Raw genomic sequence first — 13,560 nt, 5'->3', positions numbered from 1 at the left:
GTTTTCGTTCTTTTTCATCCACTTCCACCCAATTCAAACAATTAAAAGAGTGCGTATGCAGGGTTTAGGGTTTATTCTGCAACAGTAGTTCTCAAGAGTGACACAATCCTTCCTTTTTCTTCTTCTTGTACGCCTTAGGCAGACACCAAATCAGAGATGAGAGGCGTACAACTACCTTTCAGCAACACCCAAAAGCTAAGATACGAAAGAGCATTGGCGCAGTTGGAATCCCTTTCTTCAAAAGTTAATACCAATGCCACTGTCATTGTCGCTGACACCATCCCCGTCGACGAAGATGGCGCCCTCAAGTGCCTACTTCTAGTCCTTTTAATTAGTTGTATTTAAAGGCAAATTAGGGAAATTGGTATTAATGACTTATTTCTGATTTGATATATAGGGGACACGGTACGTTGGATATGGGCAAGAATGTGGTAGCAACTGTCTGTGGAGTGGTTGAGCGCGTGAATAAGCTTGTCTATGTTCGATCTTTAAGGGCTAGGTTTGGTGCTGTTAATTAGAATTTTGTTGATTTGTTAGTTCTTAAACTGAAGTTTAAGCTCAAAAGTGTTGTTTCTAATACAGGTATAAGCCAGAAATTGGTGATATTATAGTTGGCCGTGTTATTGAGGTAACTCCATTACTAGATTTTGTATTCCATGTTGTTAGTCTCTTTTCAAATTTCTTTCTTTATGGTTGAATTGAGAGCGTGTTTGGGCGTTCAATTTGCTGCTAGTCTTACTTCAATTCCTTGTGAAATTTGGGAAATACTTAGAAGACCCAACTAGGACAAGACTTGTTGGAATGTTAGAGTTGCTCCTTTTGTGAGGTTTAAGGAGTGGAAACAAACTCTTCGCAATATGTCACTGTCCCCTTTTTTCTTTTTTGAAATTAGTTGTGCACGGTTCACTTGGAAATTACACTTCTTTCCAATTGTATCCCCAAGTATTTGTAAGGAATAGGAGAGAAAGTTTAATTCTTTTTGTTGCTCTTCAGTATTTCCTAGTATGATCATAAAAGAGCTGGTCCTTTTCAGTCTACCATTTGTTCAAAGTACTTATAAGCTGCCACATTAGCTGAGGGTAGCATATTCATAACCTAAACATTGCATATCTTTGGTGCTGAATTTCAAAGAAAGGGCATTAGGAGGGCAAAGAGAAACAAAAACACTTGTGTCCTCCTTTTTTCTTGTCTCCATTTATTTTGGTAAGCAATCAACGAGTTCTTGGGCTCAGGTATATATCTTATGATTACCATTATTCTTGATGTTAAGGTTGCTCCAAAGAGATGGAGATTGGAAATTAATTTCAGCCAAGACGCCGTACTAATGCTCTCTTCAATGAATCTGCCGGATGGTATTCAGGTTATTACTTACTATGTACCACTAGCATATTTGAAAGTGATCTCTGGTTTGATTTTGTTCCCAGGATGATGGTTATGTTTACTGCATATTTCACAAGTCAAGATAGTGTAATTTGGAGCCTTTGTTGCTTCTTTTCTGCATGTAAAGAAACATTTTTAAGGAGTCTGCTAAGTACTAAATCTGGACCTCCTTTATTCTATTTCACTGTATATACCCACTTTTTTGATAAGGACACCCTATTTGCCCACTTTAACCCTGATCATATTGAAATCATAGAGAAAAAAGAGCTGAAAAGATTCTCACTATGGCTGGTTTATATCATTTTTCCAAATTCCTCAGTTTCAACCCCTGCTCTTTTCTCTCTGAGGCCTAAATATAGCCCATTTAACTTTAGGAACAGGGATTCAACTTTGGTCCACCTTGAAGAAGTAGTCTCCGTATTTTTGGAATTTAAAGTCACTCGGAATTTCCTTTGGTAACATGAATAGATTAGCCTGTTGGATCTATATCTAAGATACCATGGATTCTTATAGCCGACCCCAAGTTGCTTCGGATAGAAGCGCAATTGTTGTTGTTGCTGTTATGGATTCACTTCAGCCTGCCAACATAGGATGACTTTTGTCTAGCTTTTAACTCTAGCAAAATCTTATTCAAAAGAACATTGCGTTGCCTCAACATTCAAATAGTTAGATCTAGGCAACAAGTTTCTCCGCAATTCCATTATCTAAATTTGTCATCTAACAGCACAGTGAATTTATCAGAATAAGTATAAAGTTATATTGTTGTTCAACTAAAAAGAATATGCATGAGCCCACTTCCTGAAACTTCCAATAAAGAGATCTGAAGTTCCTAAGGGTTATTGAAACTAAAGAGTTAGAATAGTGACATGTCTATAGAAGTTGGATATTGAAGCTTGTCCCATAAAGAAAATATAAACTTTATTTTCCTTTTCCTTTTTGTTTCCCTGGATTTCTAAAATTTTGTTGCATTCTCAGTCTTACTAAGAGTCATGGTCGTAGTCATGCTAAAATTTCATAATTTCTCTTATTTTGTAATTCCAGAGGCGGCGAACTGCAATTGATGAACTCAATATGCGAACCATATTCGTGGAGAATGATGTCATCTGTGTAAGCTCCCCTGTTCCTTTGATCATTTGTCAAATTCTTGAGCGGACCATTTAAGGTGTGTCATGCAGTGGAGTGTGATGAATACAACCATGCTCCATCTCTCCTTTCTGTTTATATGTGCACGTCATGCTCCTTTTCCTTTCCGCAAGTATAGTAATCTAGTGAAATTGCACATCTTCAGGCTGAAGTCCGTGGTTTCCAGCATGATGGCAGTCTACACCTCCAAGCTAGAAGCCAAAAGTATGGAAAGGTGTGTTTTCAGAACTGAAATTAGGACATAAAATTTTGTTTCATAGTTTCTACTGATTAGTAGTTTGGAAATAACAACATAGCCAGTGTAATCCCATAAATGGGTTTTGGGGAGGGTAGTGTGTATGCAGACCTCACCTTTTATCCTCCCCCTACCTGTTTGACCAAAAGACCTTTGTGTGAGACTTGGACTTGGATACAATATCAACTTTCACAAGGCAGGGATACAAGTTTCTAGCATTCACAAGGGATTTCAGATAGTTAGATTAACGGTCGATAAGAACCATGTATTAAACTTTTTGTATTTAATAAGGCGTAAAAGAGTCTTTAATAGCCGACATTGAGTTGCTTGCATGTAGGAAGAAGGAATGTGATTTGTCTGATGAAGTTTTAGAAGTTAATGCTAAATTTCTATGGTCCAAATAGTTTATGCCCAGAATTGTCCGTTATGTTTGGGGTAAGTCTATTGTCATAAAAAATAGTCTAGTATCATCCTTCAAATATGTATCTGAGCACATATCATCCCTTAAGTTTGCTAAAGTTGAGCAGATTTGGTCCAACTAACACAAGGACACAAACTAGGACTAAAAACTAGCGGTAGTAACCTTAAAAAAGGGAAAAAAAACCTCTCTTGAATCCTTTTCCCAATTTGACTTTTTTCTCAAAGTTGTGCTAGAACTTGTGCATACCGTGTCAAAGCTGAAATTGGCGAAGGTTGTTGTGTTGCTAAATTTGAAATGCTGTTATTTACCGTTTTGGCTGCTGAAATTGTGTTGATGATAAAGCTTAAACACTGTTTTCTCAATTATTTGATTGTAAGTTCTTGTCCTCGTCTTAATAATTGGTTTGTGAATAGTTCTGACTGCATCTTTAACTACATGAGTGAGATGTAATTTTCTTATCTGAAAAATGATTTCCAAGAGGCATATATGGTCTAAAAATTGAGCCAGCTAAGACATCTCTACTGCATCAAGAATATTACATCTGAATATCGTCACGAAAGCAACCTCGTTTGGAAGCTCTATGTTGAAAGATGTCATTCCCAGAATGGCTAAAAATTTGTAGCTCATGAGCTAATCCTTGCTTACACATTTATACTAATGACATCTTACCTTTTCTTCTTCGCATATGGATTACAAATTCATTAGTGTAAAAATATATAGTTACAAAAACACGTAGTTGACACTTGACAGATACTACTTTACCTGATAAAAACACAGATACTACATATATTTCCAATAAACTATCTTCTTTACAAAGTTTCACCAACATAGTATGCATGCACGGTTCCAAAACTGTCTACTCATATGCTGCCTCCATACAAAGTCCTATCCCATTAAAACACAGCCTCTAACAGTTTCAGCATCCAAAACCAGTTTACAGCAGCAGATTTCCAATGCAATATATAACATCTATTTAGTGGATATAGTAGCATGACAACTTTAACCAGTTACAGCATAGTATATCAGTGTTTATTTGGGGAAAGGTCGAATGGAGAAGAAGGATTCATGATAAGATCTTTCTTTTTAACCCGGATCACGTGAATTCATGTTGAAGGACTGTTAATTTTTAATTCCAGTTTGGTTCCTTGTATTAATTTGACGAAATCTGCTCAATATTATCACACTTAAAGGGATGATGTGTGCACAATTGTATATTTAAAGGATTAAAATCAATCTACCCAAAACATAAAGGAAAATATTAGTTAAAACCTAATGGTCCAAACAGCAGAATTTTTACTGAACAAGTTTGAACAGAGAATACAGAGGACCTTGACAGATCTGCATTAGATTATTGTTTGGCTAAAGAATGTTGGCAGGAAGGTCTTTTACATGCTGACATCACCGACACATCGAGCTAACAGTTGAGCGACGAGTCTTCGATTTATACTTTTCAGTTGCTGCTCGTCATGTTTTCTCCATTTTTTTGTGGAGGTAGGGGGGTGAATGGGTAGTCAATTTTACGCCAAAGCTTTAATGATTTTGTTTGTTAACCCCTTGAATATGTTTCAGAGTTCTGACATTGTTTATTAATTTGTTTGAGAAAATGTGCTCGGATATTTTAGTACTTCTAGCTGGTTGAATTCTTCTGAATATTTTTTCTTTTTTGCTTATAGCTTGAAAGAGGGCGACTACTCACAATCCCTCCATATCTAGTGAAGAGACGTAAACAGCATTTCCACCATCTAGATCAGTATGGAGTTGACTTGATACTTGGCTGCAATGGATTTATTTGGATTGGGGAACATGTTGAAGTAAAAGATGCCATGGTAGAGGATCAAGTAAATAAGTCTGATCCACAGAACACCCATTCAGGAAACTTATTGGGTTCTAGTGAAGAACCGACTTCTACGCCACCGGAAACAAGACAATATATATGCAGGATAGCAAATGCCATCACGGTATTCTCTGCTTTAGGCTTCATGGTTACTTTGGAGGGTGTAATAGAGATGGTTAACTTGAGCTTGTCTTTGAACCTTGGTGTGGATGAGATGCTTAAAGCAGAATTCCATGTTCAAGTTGCTGAGAAAGAAGCTGAACGACGGAGCACGTTGACAAAAAGGAGATAGTAGTTACAAGTCATCATTTTACATTTGCCTTTCTTGATTTACTGTCAGTTATGCAAGTTAGAAGAGATTAGGAATCCGTTAAACTGAACGGGGTTACACTATGTCACCCTTTAATTGAAAAGATAGATTGCTTTTGTAGAAGAGTTTCCTACTGAAGGTCCCGTTAAATTTACTTCTAATTTATGTGCATTAGTTAAGGAATGAGCAGGCTCAGGATAAAATGTTTTTCTTCCCAGCAACATTTACCTTTGTGTTTTTGCTTTCATCGGTTGGTTTGGTATGATTCTGAAAGATTTTGGTTCGGTAGATTTTGTCTTCGTTTTTAAAAATGTTATAACAATACTTCGGTTTTTCACTTTTAGGTGTCGGTTTGTACGGTATAGTGACTTCGATATTACTCTTTAAAGTTATATTCTATCAACCCAACTTGTAATTGTGATTCATGGAATTGATTTTTCAGACTCAAGCTAAAAAGAAAGAAAAAAAATAAAACCAAAATGTTAATGATGTTTAATTCTAATCGTTCTTTGCTTGAAAAGACAAACAAAGAAAAAACATCAGATATAATATTATTAGAAGCCAAATGTCATGAACTATCAAATTTATAACGAATTTGTTTGCAGTTATTTAACAAATAAAATTTAGGGTAACAAATTTCACTTACTATTTTAATACTAAAAAAATCTCAGGTTTTAAACTTATTACCCACAAAAGAGTGTGTGTGTGTGTGTGTGGGGGGGGGGGGGGGGGGGGGGAGGGAGGGAGGGAGAGAGAGAGAGAGAGTTTACATAAGGTGGAGCAATTGATGTTAGATGTCCTAGACAAGACTAGTTCAACTTCAAACCTAAGGGCATTAAAGCAATTGTTTTAAAGCTCAAAAGTTGAATGCCCCAACTGGACCAAGCGATCTCACTTCAAAATACAACTAAATTATAATGTATGAAACTATAAATAATCTACTTAGTCGTGAAAAATGAGATCATTATGAGCATTTAGAAACTAAAAACTTGTATGAAGCTAGTTTTTACTTAAAAATAGAAGGACTTTTCAAAATGTACGAAATTATTTTTAACATTATACTTAATGGTAAGTTGAAATTACTATGTGATGAGAATTTTAAAACATTACGTTAACATTGAATATTTTTTAAATATTACATAAGTTTTTATGGATGGCACAAATGCGTGCAAATGGCTCGAACACCATCATGATAAATAAGTTCAAATAAAAATATATGCGAATTTTATTGTACAATTTCAAACCACTTATATTAAAAAGTTGGTTTGAAACACCAATTTTATCAAGCCAGTAGTTAAGATTTTAGTTTGCCTTTTTTTATTTAGATTGATTATTATTATATTTATATAACCATAAAATATATGTCCTTTTGTATATGATCATGTATTTTGGTATGATTATCTGGTGTTTTAATCTTTCTTAAAAAATCATAAACCATATCGAGTATCACAAAATTTAAAAGTTTATACAAAATAACATACCAAATACCAAAAAGACAATTTAATTTTCAGGTATTGAATAGGTATCTTTAGGAGATATAAAGAGAGCCAATTAAAAAGTATATTTTTAACTTTCTCCGGTCTTTCAAAAAAGATTTGATTTTCTTTTAACTCTTAAAGCAATATTGTATGTGAGGCAATGTATAAAACCGATCATGGAAGAATTCTTTCCGCAACAAAAAATATTCATATAGTGGTAAGAGAGCTTCAATCCCCCGGTCAATGTGGAATTTGTACGGTTTAGAACTTCAAGAAAAAGTAAGACATCATATCTAAAAACTCGAAACTTGATCGTCATAAAAAATTCATGTAAAATATTTTTTGGGCCAGGTGAAAGTCTAGTTTGTTTGAATAGTTCGTTTTCCCAATATGACTTTTTCCCAAAGTTGCACTGAAACTTGTGTGTACCGTGTCAAAGTTGAAATTGGTGAAGGTTGTTCTATTGCTAAAGTTGAAATGATGTTGTTTACTGTTTTGGCTGCTGAAATTGTGTTGATGATAAAGCTTAAACTATGTTCTCTCAATTATTTGGTTGCAAGTTCTCGTCCACGTCTTAATAATTGGTCCGTGAATAATTCTGATTCCTCAACTATATGGGTGAGATGTAATTTTCTTATACGAAAAATGATTTCCAAGAGGCATCTACTGTCTAAAAATTGAGCCAGCTAAGACATCTCTACTGTTGCGTCAAGAATAATACATCTGAATATCATCACAAAAGCAGCCTCGTTTGGAAGCTCTGCGTTGAAAGATGTTTTGCCTAATGACCTTCAATCATTCCCAGTATAGCTAAAAATTTGTAGCTCATGAGCCAATCCTTGTTTACACATTTATACTAACGACATCTTACCTTTTCTTTTTCGCATATAGATTACAATCTCATCAGTGTAAAAATATATAGTTACAAAAACACGTAGTTGACACTTGACAGATACTATTTTCCTTGATAAAAAAGCAGATACTACATATATTTCCAATAAACTATTGTTTACTCTCAAAATCGGATAACAATTAAATTTATAAGCGGTTTTAAGGATATGCGAATTTATTTGACAAAAAGCAGTAAATAGCACCGATTTCGGGACCATGGCTTCGATATTTTCGAAGACAAGCGTTCTGTCCCCGGGTTCTAGCCCGGTGAGACTTTGGGTCGATCTTCAGTCCTTTATTGCCATGTCTCGAGCATGGCTCACTATGTCGGAGGCTAGGATGCACTACGAGCTCGATTTCACCCGCATACAGATAGTCCTCTCATTTTTCGGAGAGTAGACGATGAGAAACGACATGAGCTTCCGATTCTTACTTCGATACACCGTGACAGAAACGACAAAACAACCAAAACGTCTCGTCAGTCAAGCCTTAATGGCATTAAATGCATGTCAGTCGCTGGTCGGCCATTCTTGTATGCGATCCGCCGCTGAAATACTATAAATATCCCTTCCTTCGTTCATTTTAACTTTACATCCAAATCTTCTACCCTCGTACCTTAAAGATTTCAATACTTTCTAGCACTTTTACTCTGGTTATTTGAGATCATTTGCAAGAACTCTTGTCCATCTTCACCTTAATCTAACAAGTACAATCCTCCAACTTCCTTTCCTTCCCCATTTTCCCTCCATTTTCTAATTAAATTGCAAAAACTTCTAAAACCGTTCCCCAGGAAGAAACCCCTTTGATTTTGCGGCCGGCTACTGAAGCAGAGGAGACCATTTCAGTGTCGGTTTGTACGGTATAGTGACTTCGATATTACTCTTTAAAGTTATATTCTATCAACCCAACTTGTAATCGTGATTCATGGAATTGATTTTTCAGACTCAATCAAAAAAGAAAGAAAAAAATAAAAGAGAGGGAAAATAAAACCTAAATGATAATGATGTTTAATTCTAATCGTTCTTTGCTTGAAAACAAAAGCAAAGGAAAAACATGATATATATATATATATATAAATAGAAATACAAGTGTGTATATATATATAAACTGAATTTGAATTAAAGGATAATTTTGAATTTATAGATAAAGTTTTTAAATTTGAATTAAAATAAAAAAAAGAAATTTATCTTTTGTTATCATGTTATCATACTTAATTCGGTTAATGATCATATGCAATCATATTAGGAACTTTTGTTATCTTAAGTCAAATTATTTAAATACTATTTCGCCTCTAGAAAAAAAGAAAAAAAATACTCTATATAACTATAAAACTCTTTTACATTTAAAATCCTATAATTATAGTTCTTTAAAATACTATAGTTAGATTTGAATAAAGAAAATTTCTTTTAAAATAATTTTGAATTTATAGTAAAGTTTTTAAATTTGAATTAAAATAAAAAAAGAAATTTAACTTTTGTTACCATGTTATCATACTTAATTCGGTTAGTGATCTATGCAATCATATTAGGAACTTTTGTTATCTTAGTTCAAATGATTTAAATACTACTTCGCCTCTGGCAAAAAAGAAAAAAAAATACTCCATATAACTATAAAACTCTTTTACATTTAAAATTCTATAATTATAGTTCTTTAAAACACTATAGCTAGATTTGAATAAAGCGAATTTCTTTTAAAATAAATGTAATATATAGGGTACACGTCTATGTTTATTTAGATAACAAAAAAAGTTTAAAAGTTGATAAAAATTTACTTACATATATAATGAAGTAAACCTACATGCTGGAGAAAGAAACATTACAAAAATCAGTCAATATTCAAAACAAATTGTTCTTTTTTTTTTTTTTGAAAAATGTTTGTTTGAAGAGTCAATTTGTATAAATGGACATCAAACAAATAATAAAACTTTGGCTATACAATTGCTATCATTAATTTCTATTTAACACCTTCAAGAAATTGAAGGGTATAAGCCAAAACCTCTTCATTTAGCTGCAGTCAAACCAACATTGCAAGGGTATAGTATTTTTTTCATTGAAGAATATTAGTTTTGAATTATTAGATTATTTGTAAGATTTTTTTCTCAAATTCAACAAGAGGGATATTGGTTTCTAATTGATAGTTTCTATAGCGATTTTCAAGTATAACAAAAAGTACATTTATAAAGAAATTGGTATGACATGAAATAGTTATTTTTAAAATGTAAACAAATTATTTCGAAATGGAATTATTTTTTAAATTATAATATAATTTTAAAAATAAAAGATACGATATTTTTAAATTTTAGTAAAGAGATTTTAAAATAATTATAATAGAAGTCATATCATTGATAAAATCAAGAAACCGAAATCATATGGATTATTACATAAATATCCGACCAGATTTATTGTTTACTTTTTATAGCTAATATACATAGATGATATACCGACAACACGCGATTATTGTTACGACCCAAAATCCGTTAAGGGTCATGATGGCGCCGGACACCACTGTCAGGCAAGCCAACACTAAATAGTTAATTAAATTCTCATTTTAATATTTTTGAAATCGTAAATTTACTTCAATTTATCTAATAAAAGATGAATTTACTGAATAAATACAATATTTTCCAATTTCAATACTGAACATCCCATAATTATCCCAAAACCCGGTGTCACAAGTGCATGAGCATTTTCTAGGAGTTTAAAATAAAATACAATAACTGTCCGGAATACAAATTTGGACAGGAAAGAAAATACAATACTCTGAAGGAGATTCTATTGGATGCGGATCGTATATAAGATGCAGCTCACTTAAGTCCCCGTAATAACCGCGCCTCTTCGCCCACAAGACCACTAGTCATATATATACCTGCACAAAACGTGCAGCAAGTGTAGTATGAGTACGTAAATCAACGCGTACCCATTAAGTATCCCGCTTAACCTCAAAGAAGTAGTGACGAGGGGTCGACTTCGACACTTACTATGGGCTATAAGTAAATAGAATAATATCATTAAATTAGACTTGAAGGATTAATTAATACGGTTGCAAGCCTATTATTCTGAAGTAAGTAAGCAGTTCTTTTCTAATTAAGAACTCGCCAAATTGATTTTCCATTATTTAACAATATATCTCAGGCCGAGAAGGCAATATCAATTATTACAATTTCCAAATAAATCAATTAAATCATGTGCAAATTACGCCGAGGTTGTACGACCTGATCCAACAAATATTTAAACTGTGCACTGCCAGAGGGTTAAATGGCGCGGACCATAGATGCATCTATTTACTACCGAGGCGCTCGGCCCAATCCACAAATAACAATTATTTTCAAGAAAACACAAGTTTCTCATTTACAGTCAAGTATCTCATACAAACCTTCAAGTAAGTGAATTTAACTTTATACAATTCTTTTATCAATTTCTATCATGACTAGGTGATTATATTAGCAGGTAAGGGCACAAACATTTGAAGTATAGTATGATACTGGTCCTAAACTACCCGGATAATAGCATAATAGTAGCTACGTACGAACTCTCGTCACCTCGTACGTGCATCGCCCCCACAATTAGGTACAAACATTTATTTAATTCACCTATGGGGTTAATTCCCTCTTACAAGGTTAGAAAGAAGACTTACCTCGCTCCGAAGTTTCATAACTGGCTCCCAAGCCATTCAATCAACTCAAATCGATGCCCAACGCTCCAAAATTAGTCAATAAGTAACCAAATCCGTAAATATATAGTCTAACACTCATTATAATCCTATTTACAACAATTCCCAATTCCGTTTGAAAAGTCGATAAAATCACCCTCGGGCCCACGTGCCCGGATTCCGAAATTTTTCAAAGATAAAGTTTACCCATAGACTCACGAACTCAAATATATAATTTTATGCCCAATTCCATACTCAAATTCGTGGTAAAAATCTAAAAATACCAAATTCTAGGTTTTGTACCAAAACCTCACAATTTCAACTAATTTTCATGTTTAAATCCTTATACAAACCATGTATTTAACTTATAATAAGTGGGAATCACTTAACTTGGCATTGATGGCGAAGAACGAGCTCCAAACTCGCTCCAAGACCGGCTCTCATGGAGAAAACGGGGTGAAAATGAGCCAAGCCCTCGTTTTTAAAGAACACACTGCCCATCCCCGACGTTCGCACATGCGGTCCTATAACCGCTCCTGCGGCTCCGCATGTGCGATCCAAATTCCGCTCCTTCAGTCCTTACTATCCAACCAAGACCTCGCACCTGCGGAATTTCTTCGCTTCTGCAAGCATCGCAGGTGCGACCTACTCCGCGCAATTTACGCACCAGCGGTAGCTGCCTCGCGCCTGCGCACTCGTAGGTGCGCTTCTCCAGTCCGCTTCTACGGCTCCCCCAGCTCCAGTCCTTTCTCTCTTCTGTGAGAAAATCCGCCGCACCCGCAATCTCGCACCAGCAGCCAAAGTCACGCAGGTGCGATTACACCAGAAGCCTTAAGCTTCAGAAATTATAAGTCCAAAAATCGATCCGTTAACCTTTCGGAATCTACCCGAGGCCCTCGGGACCTCAACTAAATATACCAACACGTCCCAAAATATGTTATGAACTTAGTCTAGCCTTAAAATCACATCAAACAATGTCGAATTCATGAATCGCACCCCATTCCAAGCTTAATGAAATTTAGAATTTCAACTTCTACATTCGATGCCAAAACCTATCAAATCACGTCCGATTGACCTCAAATTTTGCACACAAGTCATAATTGACATTATGAACCTACTACAACTTCCGGAATAGGAATCCGACCCCGATATCAAAAATTCCGCTCCCGATCAAACTTCTCAAAATTATACAAATTTCCAACTTTCGCCAAATGACCCCAAAATGACCTACGGACCTCCAAATCCACTTCCGGACGCGCTCCCAACACCAGAATTACCATACGGAGCTATTCCAAGGCTCAGAATCCCAAAAAAACATTGATAACATTGAAATGTACTTCAACCTAAATTTATGGAATTCTTCCAAAATGTCAACTTCCACAATAGGTGCCGAAACGCTCCCGGGGCATCCAAAATCCAATCCGTACATACGCCCAAATCCGAAATCATCATACGAACCTGTTGGAACCTTCAAATCCTGATTCCGAGGTCGTTTACTCAAAATTCACACCTTAGCCAATTCCTCCAACTTAAGGCTTCCGAAATTAGAATTTTCTCTCCAAATCAACTCCGAACTTCTCGAAATTCAATTCCGACCATACGCACAAGTCATAATACCTGAAGTGAAGCTGCTCATGGCCTCAAACTTCCGAACGACGTGCTAGATCTCAAAACGACAGGTCGGGTCGTTACATTCTCTCCCACTTAAATATACGTTCGTCCTCGAACGTGCTAAGCACTACTCTGGAGTTGTTTAAAATCACGGTTTAACACCTCGTGCACCTACCCGTGCTATCACAATTTAATTGAGCACATTAGCTCGAGGTAATATGAAGATTTTCCCTTTTTCTTAGCCAAATAGGCCTTAAAGCTCAATTCCAACATCCGGAATCCCTTGCCAGGCCTGTTTCCGTCATATGAACACTTTAACAACCTCTATGCGACGCATCAATACATGACTGCATACCTTTGCTGAATCCACACTATGCACTGCTTAACTCACATGACCATAATAACATCCCCTGATAACAATAGCCAAAATTTCACTAATTCGATGCTCACAATGCATCTCATGGCATATATAAGTCTTGCTCCAACTCTTGCAATACCGCCACAACGGAAGAGATGTGTAGAAATTCATAACCAACTGCCGAGTCATCAAACCATTGAATCTCCCCTCTTGACTATAATCATCACCTCATTATGAACCAAATAATGGTA

The 13,560-nt window shown here is 35.3% G+C and overlaps 1 protein-coding gene across 1 annotated transcript; it reads left to right on the top strand.

The window, feature by feature from the left end:
- Positions 1-5,446, top strand: LOC104094901 (exosome complex component RRP4 homolog). The gene is made up of 7 exons (XM_009600920.4): positions 1-308; positions 398-499; positions 583-628; positions 1,271-1,360; positions 2,422-2,487; positions 2,669-2,737; positions 4,853-5,446. Exons 1-7 carry the CDS (start codon positions 157-159, stop codon positions 5,303-5,305), a joined length of 978 nt encoding a protein of 325 aa, XP_009599215.1. The 5' UTR covers positions 1-156; the 3' UTR covers positions 5,306-5,446.
- Positions 5,447-13,560: the final 8,114 nt, after the last annotated feature.

The sequence above is a fragment of the Nicotiana tomentosiformis genome, chromosome 1, assembly GCF_000390325.3.
Source record: "Nicotiana tomentosiformis chromosome 1, ASM39032v3, whole genome shotgun sequence".
NCBI lineage: Eukaryota > Viridiplantae > Streptophyta > Magnoliopsida > Solanales > Solanaceae > Nicotiana > Nicotiana tomentosiformis.
This window is presented reverse-complemented; position numbering and strand designations above follow the sequence as displayed.